General features: G+C 50.8%; 1 protein-coding gene across 1 annotated transcript; it reads right to left on the reverse strand.

Annotated features, from left to right (window-relative positions):
• Positions 1–11432: 11432 nt before the first annotated feature.
• Positions 11433–12374, reverse strand: LOC120324926 (olfactory receptor 14J1-like). The gene has a single exon (XM_039389828.1). It carries the CDS (start codon positions 12372–12374, stop codon positions 11433–11435), a length of 942 nt encoding a protein of 313 aa, XP_039245762.1.
• Between the last annotated feature and the right edge of the window lie 354 nt (positions 12375–12728).

Raw genomic sequence — 12728 nt, forward strand, 5'->3', positions numbered from 1 at the left:
TTCTGTATTGTAACATTTTGGGTCTACTGTTTAGAGATGGGGAGTGGGCAGTCTGAAGGGGGAATTGTGAAGAAGTCCCCACTTGGTTGCATTTTGTAATTTTGGATGAAGTTTGGTGGCCCCCCCAGAGGAACAGCTCCCAGGGAGAATTTAATGAAGTGTTGTAATCAATGGGTGGCTGTTCTGGAACATTGAATTCTAATCCATTGTTACAGTTGGTGCTGTTTCAGAAGGGGAACAGAAGTGGAAGGAGGTTCTGTGCATTGATGTGTTTTTCACTTTGCAGAACCTGTGAAATGGCAGAAGGATTGTGGTGTGAATGCAGCGCCCTCAGAGCCCTTGGTGTGAGCCCAGAAAGGAAAATCAAGGGAAATGGTTAAAGCCTTGTTGTTCAGTGTGGAGCACAGGAGAACTTTGTTCTCATCGTCTCCCCGATAAGGAGGAGGACTCAGATCTTCTGGTTGGCCCCATGGGCAGGTTGAGTGGGGGAACAGAGAATCAAGATGCAGAAACCAATCTTGCAGGGGAACTGGCATGTGAAGAGGCAGCTTTAGCATGTCCAGAAGAAAAGGGAGAGAGAATGTGTCAGAGAGAGAGCAGAGAGCTTCAGTGCAGCTGCAGGAAGAACTAGAGCTGAACAAGGAGGGCTGGGAGTGGCCCCCCTGTGTGATAGAACCCAGACTAAATGGCAAAAGCCTTCAAAATGATGATTCAAACCCAGGATCCAGGCTAGAAGGATCCTATGTTAGAAGTGTTGTTTGGTAGTAGGGAGAAAGCAATGGTTGTTAAAACCAGTCAGAGGTTTTTGGAAGAGCAGATTTTGGTGGGGAATATCCAGGGTACATTGGACATTCCCTTTCCCACTGCAGATCCTGAATGGGATCCTAACATCCCTATTTTTAGAGAAAGGTTCAATAGATACCTGCAGTGGATGTTGTCTGCAATGAAACATGCCAGGCCAAAGGCAATGAACACGTCAAAATTCTCTGCAATGAAGCAGGATCACAGGGAATAGCCTACTGAATTTTTAAATCATCTGGAAGAAACAGCACAAAAATATACTAATATCCATCCTGGAACACGGGGGGAAGGACTCAACTGGCCCCCATATTTGTGGGGCAGTCCTCAGATGTGGTTAGGAGGGAATGACAAAAAGCTGAGGGACAAGATCAGTCTAATTTGGGGACACTGTTGGAGGTTGGGAGAATCAGCAGGAATCAACTGAGCAGGAAGGAGTTGCAGTTCTGGAAGAAATCCCTGAGGAAATGGTGCCCCCGGGGAGAGGAAGAGGATGAGAGCATGGGCAGCCTGCTTCAAACACCCCCCCCAGGAGACTTGGGATCAATCCCTGTGCATCCTGTAAGAAAGATGGACACTGGAAATGGGATTGTCCACAACTGAAACTTCAGAACCCTCCCAACCCTCTCCTGGCATCACTGCAGACGACTGAGGGGGCACCAGAGGATTCTTCCCCATCAGAACATCTGGTTCCAGCCAAGCTAAGTACAATTGGTTGTGGCTGTGGGAACTTGTTCCCCTGTCTTAGATAAGGGAAAATGAAACTCAAGTCACAATTGTGGAACAATTGTCTGGTGTGCCAGGGAATTGGGAAACTGGGCCATTTTTAATGCTGTGGATCTGAAATTGGGAAAACAGTGGTTGGCTCCCCAGTGTTTGTATTTCCCCAGTTCACCAAAGCCTCTGCCTGGGAGAGATCTCTTGGCAAAATTAAATGCCACAATCCAATTGAAAAATGGTAAAATATAGGTTATTATTGCAGAGCCTAATTCTGTGGAAGGTTCTAGTTTTGCATGAGAGTCTCCAAAAGCAGAACTAATCCATCTGCCAACGTCACTTGGGGATGCAGTGATTCCAGTAGGATGGGCTGGAGAGGTGCCTCCATGATCCAAAAGAGCAGAACTGTGAGAATTCCAGTGAAACCTGGAGTGGGGTTGGTCAGGCCAAAGCAATAGCCTTTGAAAATGGAAAGTTGTGAGGGATTCTCACTCTCTGTAGAAAAACTGATGAAATTATGCTTGTTAAAAGAATGTGAATCTAAATGTAATGCTCCAATTTTGCCAGTCAAGCAGGCAAATGGAAGGCTATGCCAGTTAGTCCAAGACCTCAGAGCTATAAATGATAGAGTAGAAGATATACAAGCAGTTGTAGCGAATCCTTACACTTTGCTAACTCCCCTAAATGAAAGTTTAATGTTTCACAGGATTAGATTTGAAAGCTGCCTTTTTCTGTCTCCCTTTGAGTTGTGAAAGTCAAGAGCTTTTTGCTTTCAGATGGGAAAATCCAAAGACAGGGAGGAAAACCCAGCTGACTTTGGTGGTCCTCCTGCAGGTGATGCCAGCTCAGCTGATGCTAAGGAAAAACCTCAGGAGCAGTTAATTGAGTGTGAGATAAGGAAAGGGTTTGATTTGTGCCAAGGCACAGATGTTACAGGATGCATGCCCGCTGTGCCTGAGATGTGACATTTTATAATACTACCTGTCCATCCCAAGTGTTTCCACCCCGTAGCCTTTGCTCTGGTCTGCCCCGGGCCCACTCCCTGGGAATTGAGTCTGGGGTGCATTTCGGGACCCTCTCTTCATCCCCATCACCATCCTCAGAGCACAAAGGGTACACGGTCACCCAGTTCTTGACTCTGTTCTGTTGTTCAGGCCAAGATAGGAGTGTTCTCTAAACAGCATAGGCCTTGCCTTGACAAGAGACTAAACATTTCTACTGAATTCAGGGCTAGGATTGATATGGGGAGCATGGAATGGGGTAGGAGGGTTGAGGAATGTGTAAACTAAAGGGTGCTAAAGGGTGAGGAATACAATATAGCTACTTCTAAAATCTACTTCTACTATAATTACATATAAAGCTTATAAAAATTAAAAAAAAAAACTAAAAGGGGGGGTTTAAAAATATCCCCCCAGTATTTGGAACTCAATTGGCAAAGGAACTGGAGGAATGGAAAAGCCAAAACCCTCTTGGAACCTTATTCCAGTGTGTGGATATTTTGACAGCCACTGATGCTGAGCAGCAATGTTGGGATCAGACACTATGGAATTTCCTTGGACTGGGTGGATATGGGGTGTCCCAAACACAAAGTGCAAGTAGTCCAGACCCCAGGAGCCTCCCTGGGCTTTGGAATTCTCCAGGGACAAGGGAGGCTGGGCCAGGAAGGAAAGAAGCAACCTGTCAACTGCCCCAGCCCCAGCAAAGGAAGCCCAGAGCGGGATTGCTTCCAGACTAGAGGAGAAGTGTATTCGGGCAGAGCTGACTCAGGAGACAGCCCCTGGGAAAGTCCTGGTTGGGAATTGTTTCCCAGTGGGGGCAGCTTTGTCCAGCGTGGAAAACAATTCTCTGGATGCACAGGAACTCCCCCCAGCAGGTCATGGAATTGGGGGCACTCCTCTGCAGTGCCTCAGCCCAGAAAGCAGAACCAATTGTGCTCACTCCAGCTTGGGGATTGAGTCAAGGAGAACAAGTTAATCCTTGGACTTGCTTGAAGATCTCCAGAAACCAACAGAGGCTGCTGTCCTGCATTGCAGAGTGCACCAAGAGGGGGAGACCAAAGCAGAACTGGGGAATCATTTGGCCCAAAAGGCTGCCAAAGAGGCTGCAGAAAAAGGCACTTTAGAGAGTAAAGTTTTGTCTTTAATAACCCTGACAGAGATACCTCTCCCAGTAGAAACAAATGAGTCTAGTGCTAAGGATTGTCAGCTCATTGAAACCTTAGAGCAAAATTTGCTCCAGGAGGCTGGGCAGTTACCCCAGGTGGGCAAATAATAGTCCCTGAACCAGTCTGGTGTGACCTGGTGGATGGGGAACACGAGGGTATTCCTTGGAGTGAAGCAAATCATTGAAACATTTGCACAAGTGGGTTATAAGTCCAAAACTGCCCCCATTGTAGAAGCAGTGAGTCAGCAGTGTGGTGTGTGTAAGAGAAATGATCCAACCCCTGCCAATGCAGTGGGAACAGGTGATGTAAAGTGTAGAAATGTTCCAGGTGAATGTTGGCAGATGGATTTGACTGAATTGCCCAGAAAAGGGGGGTGTAAAGATCTCCTAGTCTTGGGGGATACCTTCTCTGGGTGGCCAGAGGCTTTTCCTTGTTGCACTAAGAAGGTTTGGAAAGAGACTGCAATGCTGTTCAATGCAATCCTCCCTGTATTTGGGATGCCTTTGGGAATGTCATCAGACAGAGGTTCCCACTTGACTGCAGAAACAAAATGCTTCACTCTTGTTTTGCTCTTCTGAACACAGTTCAAACACCGTTGACATGGGAGGGAAATTTACATCTCTTTTTAGTGCCAAATGTGATCCAAGTGTTGTCTAAAAGTGTATGTATTAAGTAAGCAAGACTCTGTAATGAACCTGTAAACTGTGTGTGTAATGTAAAGCCCTGTGTGGCTGTCCCTGAAGTGCTGAGGCTGAACAACAGCCCCTGAGCCAAAGCTGAGCTCTAGATGAACCTTCCAACCTAATGGGCTGTATCTCCATGTATCTGCTCATCAGCTAAAACTGTGTCTATTTGTTGGTAAAAATGTGGTGTGATGGGACTCCACCTGTGTATCTGCTCCTGAACAAACAGATGTGCTTATTAGTCAGATCTGTTAGTCTGGGCTCATTAGTGAATCCTGTTTGTACCTGTTCATTAACAAAATATGTCTGACTGTGAGCAAAATGTGATCTTTATCTTTCTGTATCTGGAGAGTGGTCGAGGCCATGGCAGTCGATGTCTGGCCTTGTTTGGCAGCAGATGGGGCAGGGGGAGCCTTGGTTTGGGAGAAGTAGAACATTGCTCCCAAGATTCTGCTCTGGCCAAATAAGGAACAATAGAATCTTAGAGAAGTCCTGGAGAATTGGATCAGGGCTGGAACTCAAGCAAACAGGGTGTGAGCTGAGCTCTGGGGACCCAGAGAAGATCAAACCAAACATGCTGGTCTCTGTGGGGAAAAGCAGTGATGCTGAGAACCGAGGTCAAGAAGGGGACACCTGACTTTGGGGGGGCACCAGATGCCAAAAAACCCACCAGAGACCCCCAGAGAAGACCCCAAATGACCAAATAGGTACTTGCAATAGGGTTGTGACTGTGTAAAGCAAAGTAATGGACATGTGTTCAGTAAGGGAGAATATCCAATGCCTCTGGAATCAGTGTGTGTAATCCCAAGCCCTGCCTGTGTCCCTGAGCAGGCTGGATTAGAAGAACTCTCCTGCAGGCGTCCAGCACGCTGCCCTAAAGAATGCCTGCTTCTTAACACCCCAAACTGGGGTGAAGGGCTTGGGTTCTGCTGCTTGTGGGGATCATTTCTGGCCCCCAGGTGGGACCCTGTGCCTGATCTCCCGTGGATCCGAGGGATCTCTGGATCTTCACGCCGGCCCCAGGACTTTCCTGGAGAAGAGCACAGATCCCCAGCCCAGTCTGGGATGTGGGGAAGATCCCATTGGATAATAAGGCATTCTTTTGGGGAATCCTGCTCCTGTAAGATGTGTGGATCTTCCAGCACTTTGGGTGGGTTGTTTGGTATTCCACGATTTGGTGCCTGGCTTTGTTTTATCCACTGATCCTTGTTTTGTGTTTGTATTTGTCTCTGTACTGTAACATTTGCACAGGTGGGTTAGGGGTGCAAAACTGACCCAGTTGTACAAGCAGTGAGTCAGCAGTGTGGTGTGTGAGAGAAATGATCCAGCCCTGCCAATGCAGGGGGAATAGGTGATGTACAGTGTGGAAATGTTGCAGGTGAATGTTGGCAGATGGATTTGACTGAATTGCCCAGAAAAGGGGGGTGTAAAGATCTCCTAGTCTTGGGGGATACCTTCTCTGAGTGACCAGAGGTTTTTCCCTTGTGACACCAGCTGGGCTGGGGAAGTGAGTGGAATACTGTTGAATCCAAGAATCCCTGGATTCGAGGTACATTTGGGAATGTCATCAGACAGAGGTTCCCACTTGATTGTAGAAGTGGTACAACAAGTCAAATCATGGATGCATTATTCCAGAATTCCAAAGGCCAGAGCCCCTTGGGTAATTGAGAGGTTGTCTGAGAAGAAACAAAATGCTTTAGTCTTGTTTTGCTCTCCTGACAATAGTTAATTGGGTCTTGACTTGGGAGCAAAATTTACATCTCATTTTAGTATCAAATGTGACCCAAGTGTTGCCTCCAAGGGACTGTTGGGTGTGCACTCCTTTACCTGAAAAGACAAGGAAGCCATTCACCATTTCTGCCTCCCCTATTCTGGCAGAAATGATTCCTGGTCACTGGGTGGGCACTTGTGTTCCCCAAAAAGTAGACCCAGCAGTTAGTGTGCAAGTACCCCCCCATCTCTGACAATCCTGCCTGTGTCCAAAGCTGTGACCCCCACTAAAGGGACAGGAGAACTGGATTGTGTTAATGAAAGGGGCACGTTTGTGGGAAATCACCCCCAATGTCCTCAAACCCTTCCTGCTGGGGAAATGACTGATCCTTGGCCGGCCCCCAATGGAACGGGGTGGTGTTGGCTGTGTGGAAATAACACCTGTGAAGGGTTGCCCCAAAGCTGGAAGAGCATTTGTATTTTAGCTTGCATCATGACTCAGCTTAGTCTGAAGAAAAGGAGGGGCTTGATGTGGGATATAGAACACTGCTCCCAACATTTCTCTATGGCCAAGGAAGGAAAACCATAATCTTGGAGAGGTCCTAGAGAATTCGATCAGGGATGTAACTAAGCAAACAGGATGGAAGCTGAGCTCTGTGCACCCAGAGAAGATCAAACCCAAACGTTACAGTCTTTGTGGTGAAAGGTAATGACACTGTGTCTGCTCAGAACCGAGGTCAAGAAGTGGACACCTCAACTTTGGGGGCACCAGATGCCAAAAAACCCCACCAGAGACCCCTGAAGAAGACCCCAGAGGACCAACTAAGGACTTGCAATGGGGAGGTGACTGTGTAAAGCAAAGTAATGTCTATGTATTAAGTAAGGGAGAATATCTAAGGAATATAGAAACTGTGTGTGTGGGATATAAAGCCCTGTCTGGCTGTCCCTGAAGTGCTGAGGCTGAACAACAGCCCCTGAGCCAAAGCTGAGCTCTAGATGAACCTTCCAACCTACTGGTCTCTTTATCCATGTATTTGCTCCTTAGCTAAAACTGTGTATGTTTGTTGGTCAAAGATGTACTGTGTGAAAAGACTACCCGTGTATCTGCCCATGAACAAAATAAATGTGCTTATTAGTGAGATCTGTGAGTCTCAGCTCATTAGTGAATGATATTTGTATGTGTTCATTAATCAAATCTTATGTCTGATTGTGAGCAAAATGTGATCTTTATCTTTCTGTCTTTAGAGAGTGGTCAAGGCCATGGCAGTGGATGTCTGGCCTTGTTTGGCAGCAGATGGGACAGGTTGACTGCCTTGGTTTTCCCCTTAAGCCCTGGCCAGGCTCTGGGTGGAACCCAGGAGGAGAAGGGAGCCAGATGGTTTTGCACACTCGTAGCTCTGTGAGCTTGTTTCTCCAAGGCCAGAAAAGCTGGACCCCCTCCCAGCAGAGGTGGAGCCCTCCCCTACGAGTGGACGCCCTGGGTGGGATTTCCCGTGCCCGGGAGGGGTTCTCCAACCCTTGGCTGCGACCGGGGCTCCCCCGCTGCCCTGCGGGCCTGGCTGAGGGGAACAGATGAGGGCAACTGGGCAGGGAGCTTTTCTACTCACTCCAGGCACTCTTGGTAGGAACGATGAGGTGCAGTACTGAGCTCAGCCTTTTGTCATTCTTTGCTGCTTTGCACTGCAGTAAAATTACACACTTGTTCTCCAAAGTTGGTGTCGGTGTCTCTTGGGCTGACCCTCGTCGTGGGCAAAACAGTTCCCTGGGGCCCTGCAGTGTCACAATGGTCCCCTGATTCCATGAGACAACATTCCTAATTTACAGGCTAGACTAGAGGAAAATCACAGGAAGAGCCCTGGTTTGTTAGGACTTGCTTTGTCTGAATGAGCCCCGTGGGGCTTTTGGTGCTGAGTCCTTGAACCTCAGGTACTGAGGGGAGATTGCACAAACTTTTCCATTAGTCAGAGTCAGAAGGAGAACCCAAAATATCTCAAAGCATTAATGGGTCCCACTGAGGGGCATTTCCAATACAGGCTCCTCATGGACTCGCTGGAAGAGAGAATTGGAGGCCATGATTGCACAAAGCTCTCAAAGGCTCAGTTTCCAAAGGAAGTACCAAAGCTCCTTAAAAAACCTGGAGTACCTACTGGCAAAGCCTCTCAAGGGACTAATTAAAGCAGATAATTGGAGAACATGATTGAACAAACCTCTCCTAGACTCAGAGTCAAAAGGAAAGGCAAAGGACCTGAATAAACCTTTAGTCCCTTCAAGCATTAACGAGCCCCATTGAGGGCCCTTCCTGACCAAGACTCTTCAGGGACTCATTAGAGCAGAGTTGGAGGTCAGGATTGCACAAACTTCTCAGAGATTCCAGAGCAAAACCCAAAGGCCTTTGAAAACCCTGCAGCCCCTTGAAGCCTTCGGGAGCCCCCCAAGGGCCATTCCTGACAAAGCCTCCCCAGGGACTCTCCAGCAGATCCTTGGGGGCCGTGAGTGCAGGGAGGCAAAGGCTCTGTGCAGGCAGCTGAGATGTTGAGCACAGCCTGGCTTGGTTGGAGGCAGCAGAAAGGCCCAGCCCTGACCCCCAGCCCGGGGAAGGCAGATCCTGTCCCTCACACCTCGCTCAGGGCTCTGCCGGGGGCACTGCCTTGGGGGGGTGACGCTGAGGGAAGGACAAGGGGGTGCCAGTGCCCAGCCTTCCCGGGCCCTTTGCTGTGCCCTGCCAGCAGCAGCCTCCCCGTGCTGTGCCCAGGCTGCTCCTTTCAGCTGCAGGCACAGACAGGGCCCAGCTGTGCCTGCTGCTGTCCCATCCTGCGCTCAGCACCAGGGACGGGGCAGCCCAAAGAGAAGCCCCGTTGCTGGAGGGAGCCCAGGCCCTCGGGCAGAGGGGATCTCCCAGGGCCTGTGCCAGCCAGGGGCCTTGTGCTGGGCTGTCACAGGCCAGGGCAGGGGCAGCTGGAGAGCCCCTGGCCCAGCCCTGAGTCACGGGCTGAGCCATCAGCTCCTGCTGAGAGAAGGGACCTCACAGGCCCTTCCCCAGCCCCCTTCCTGCTCTTGGCCTGTCCCCTCCAGGGGCACAAGTGACCTCACAGCCCCTTCACAGCCACCAGCTTCCTACTGGGTGATGAGTTCCTGAGGCACAACTGACCCCTTGATGCTGTACCCAACCATCCCCCTCCTTGTGGCCCAGTCAGTGATGGGACCACACCCACATAAACTTGTTTCCTCAAATTTGTCCAGTAGATTCCCAGGATTTCCATAGGGAGATGTTCCTCACAGGAACTGCTGTGTTTGCACTGGTGCATTTGATAGCTCTACTTCTGCCTCTCTCTCTATTCTCCCTTCAAAGAGCTCTCCAAGGAAAGATTCCTTGAACTGTAGAATAGCAGAGGCTGGCAGAGCCCCCTGAGCAGCCCTGCCCTGGCTGTGGCTGGGCTGCAGTTCCCCTTGCCCAGAGCAGCCCCTGTCCTGCTGTGTTGGTGCTCGTGGCTGCAGCGCTGTTGGTCCCAGCCCAAGGCTTTGGCTGTCCCTGGGCAGTGCTGGCCCCACAGGAAGCGTCTCTGCAACCACCCCCACCCAATGGGCTGGGCTGGGCAAGTGTTTCACAGGGGACATGGCTGGGACAGCTGGGCTGGACTGACCCAAGGGATATTCCATTCCATGGGATGGCATGATCAGCAATAACTGAGAGAAAGGAAGGGAGGAAGGGCAGGGAGGAGGGGGAGAGACATGGATGCTCTTTATTAATACATTTGTCTTCCACAGAAACCTCTCCATGGACTGAATTCTTGCCTCCCAGGGGTTTTCTTTGTTTCTGCGTGCGGCCTCTGCTTTTTCCTTCCCCCTCCCCAGTTAATCTCCCTTTATGTTGACCCAATGATTTTTTCCCCTGCTTTCCCCCTGTTGTCTGACTGAGGAGGGGAAGTGAGGGAGCAACTTGGTTGTCACTGGATGGCCAGACAGGTTTAACCACAGTCACCTTGCCCAAACCTTCTCTTACAGGCACCCCCAGAAATGTCAGGTGTCCACACCTGAGCTTGGTCACGCCCTGCTCACCCCCTCCCCCAGGGCTGTTCAGAGACACGAGTCCTTCCCTTGCACACAGTTCCTGGCAGCAGGGCAGTGTCTCCCTGGGCTCCTGCTGCCACTGCCAGGGGCTGGAAGCCCCTCAGCCCTGGGGGGTGTCACTGCTCTGCCCCTCTCTGAGATGCCCCACGGCCTGAGGGATGGACACAAGGAGCTCTGTGCACAGAAGCACATCCCAGGGCTGCATCCAGAGGCTTTCCCAGGGCACGTGACTCTCCAAGTGAGAGCTTGTCCCTCTGGATTTATGGCCCCCCAAGAACAGCTGATGTTTGTGCTCACTGGGGTTCATCTCCCCACACACACATAGTGCCCACACTGAAGTCTCCTCAGGACTAAGCAAACATGGATTTTTGACCTGGTCACTTGATATCTCTCTGTGGAGAGACAACCAACCTCTTGCAGGTGGGGTGAGAGGCCAGGGCTGGGAATGGGGGTGGCAGGGGCTGCTCTGTGACAGTGGCCCTGGGGCACCTTCCCAGGCTGTCCCTGGAACAAAGACACAGCCCAGCCCCTGCTCTGCTGCTCCCTCAGGTCTGTGCCAGGAGCTCTGACTGTGCCAGGACACTGCTGTGTGCCCCCACCCTGCACACCCCCACTCTCAGCTGGGCACTGGCATTTGCTTTGCCAGGGCATTCCTGGGGCACATTGCTGACAGGGACTGTGGAGGAAGAGCCTGAAGCCTTCCTGCCCTGCCCTCAGGAGATGCCCTTGGCTGATGCAGGTGCTGGTGTGCAGCCCAGCTCTGTGCCAGCAGTGCCAGGGCCTGTCCCTGCCTGTGATCCCAGCACAGACACGCAGCAGGACTGTGCCCAAGCTGCCAGAGCACTCAGGCCTTGCACCCACAGCAGGGCTGGGAAGGAGAGGGTGGAGTTGGAAAGAGCAGATGTGGAAGGAGCAAGTGCCCTTGTCTCTGTCTGTGCTGCTGTGCTGGGAGTCTCTTCCCTCCAGCTCTGCTCACAGGCACTGCCCCTGCAGCTCCAGAGAAGGGCTGAGGAAGCGTCTTGGACACTCACGTCATGGAAGGGAACTTTGTTTCATTCAAATGCACAGATATAATGTCTGCTGAAAGCCCTTGGGTTACAGAAGACAAGTGGATACGGATGTAGTAATAGTACGAGTAAAGACATTGTTTTATGGAAAAATTTATAACAAAATTAAAAATCAAAACCAAGAAAAGAAAAAGGCAAACAAAATCAAAATGATAGCAAAAAAGAATGCACCAAAACCCCCACCTACACATGGCAGAAAGGAGTCTGGGCTTGTAATGAGTTACTTTATTGATAGTATGCAGAAAAGTGTCCAGTCATCATTTTCTTGAGAGCTTCCCTGAGCACCTGGTTCCTGAGGCTGTAGATGAGGGGGTTGAGGGTTGGAGAAACCACCGAGTACAGAACTGACACAATCAGATCCAGGGATGGGGAGGAGATGGAGGGGGGCTTCAGGTAGGCAAAGGTGCCAGTGCTGACAAACAGAGAGACCACGGCCAGGTGAGGGAGGCACGTGGAAAAGGCTTTGTGCTGTCCCTGCTGAGAGGGGATCCTCAGCACAGCCCTGAAGATCTGCACATAGGAGAAAACAATGAAAATGAAACAACCAAGTGATAAACTGGCATTAACCCCAATGAGCCCAATTTCCCTGAGGTAGCCTGAGTGTGAGCAGGAGAGCTTGAGGATGGGGGGGATTTCACAGAAGAACTGGCCCAGGGCATTGCCCTGGCACAGGGGCAGGGAAAATGTATTGGCTGTGTGCAGCAGAGCAGTGAGAAAGGCAGTGGCCCAGGCAGCTGCTGCCATGTGGGCACAAGCTCTGCTGCCCAGGAGGGTCCCGTAGTGCAGGGGTTTGCAGATGGCAACGTAGCGGTCGTAGCACATGATGGTGAGGAGGAAATACTCTGATGAGATGAAGAAATAAAAGAAAAAGGCCTGTGCAGCACATCCCATGTAGGAGATAGTTGTGGTGTCCCAGAGGGAATTGTGCATGGCTTTGGGGACAGTGGTGCAGATGCAGCCCAGGTCTGTGAGGGAGAGGTTGAGCAGGAAGAAGCCCATGGGGGTGTGCAGGTGGTGGTCGCAGGCTACGGCGCTGAGGATGAGGCCGTTGGCCAGGAGGGCAGCCAGGGAGATGGCCAGGAAGAGCCAGAAGTGCAGGAGCTGCAGCTCCCGCCTGTCTGCCAATGCCAGGAGGAGGAACTGGGCCATGGAGCTGCTGTTGGACATTTGTTGACTGTGGATGTGGGGCACTGTTCAACTAGGAAATAACAGTGACAAGTTAGGGCAGAACATTCTGAGAAAAGCCAAAGTCACTTTCCAACACCCCTCTCACTGCTCCATTGGTTTTCCTTTTCTAGGAGTCTCTCCTTCAGCTCCATGGCTGGAGCCCTGCTTGGGGCTCACCACATCTTCCATGAGGAGCAGACCCTCTGCCCACTGGCTGTGAAGGGTCAGCCCTGCTCTGCACCAATGGGGTCATGGGCATGGTGGGCACAGGGGCCCGTCCTGGTGTTCAGTTGTGTCAGATCAAACTGCTCCCGGTACAAAAGGGCTTGTCAGCATCTGCCCTCCCAGTTTCTG

The sequence above is a fragment of the Pipra filicauda genome, unplaced genomic scaffold (genome assembly GCF_003945595.2).
Source record: "Pipra filicauda isolate LSUMZ 115617 unplaced genomic scaffold, ASM394559v2 scaffold778_size94841_pilon, whole genome shotgun sequence".
Taxonomy (NCBI): domain Eukaryota; kingdom Metazoa; phylum Chordata; class Aves; order Passeriformes; family Pipridae; genus Pipra; species Pipra filicauda.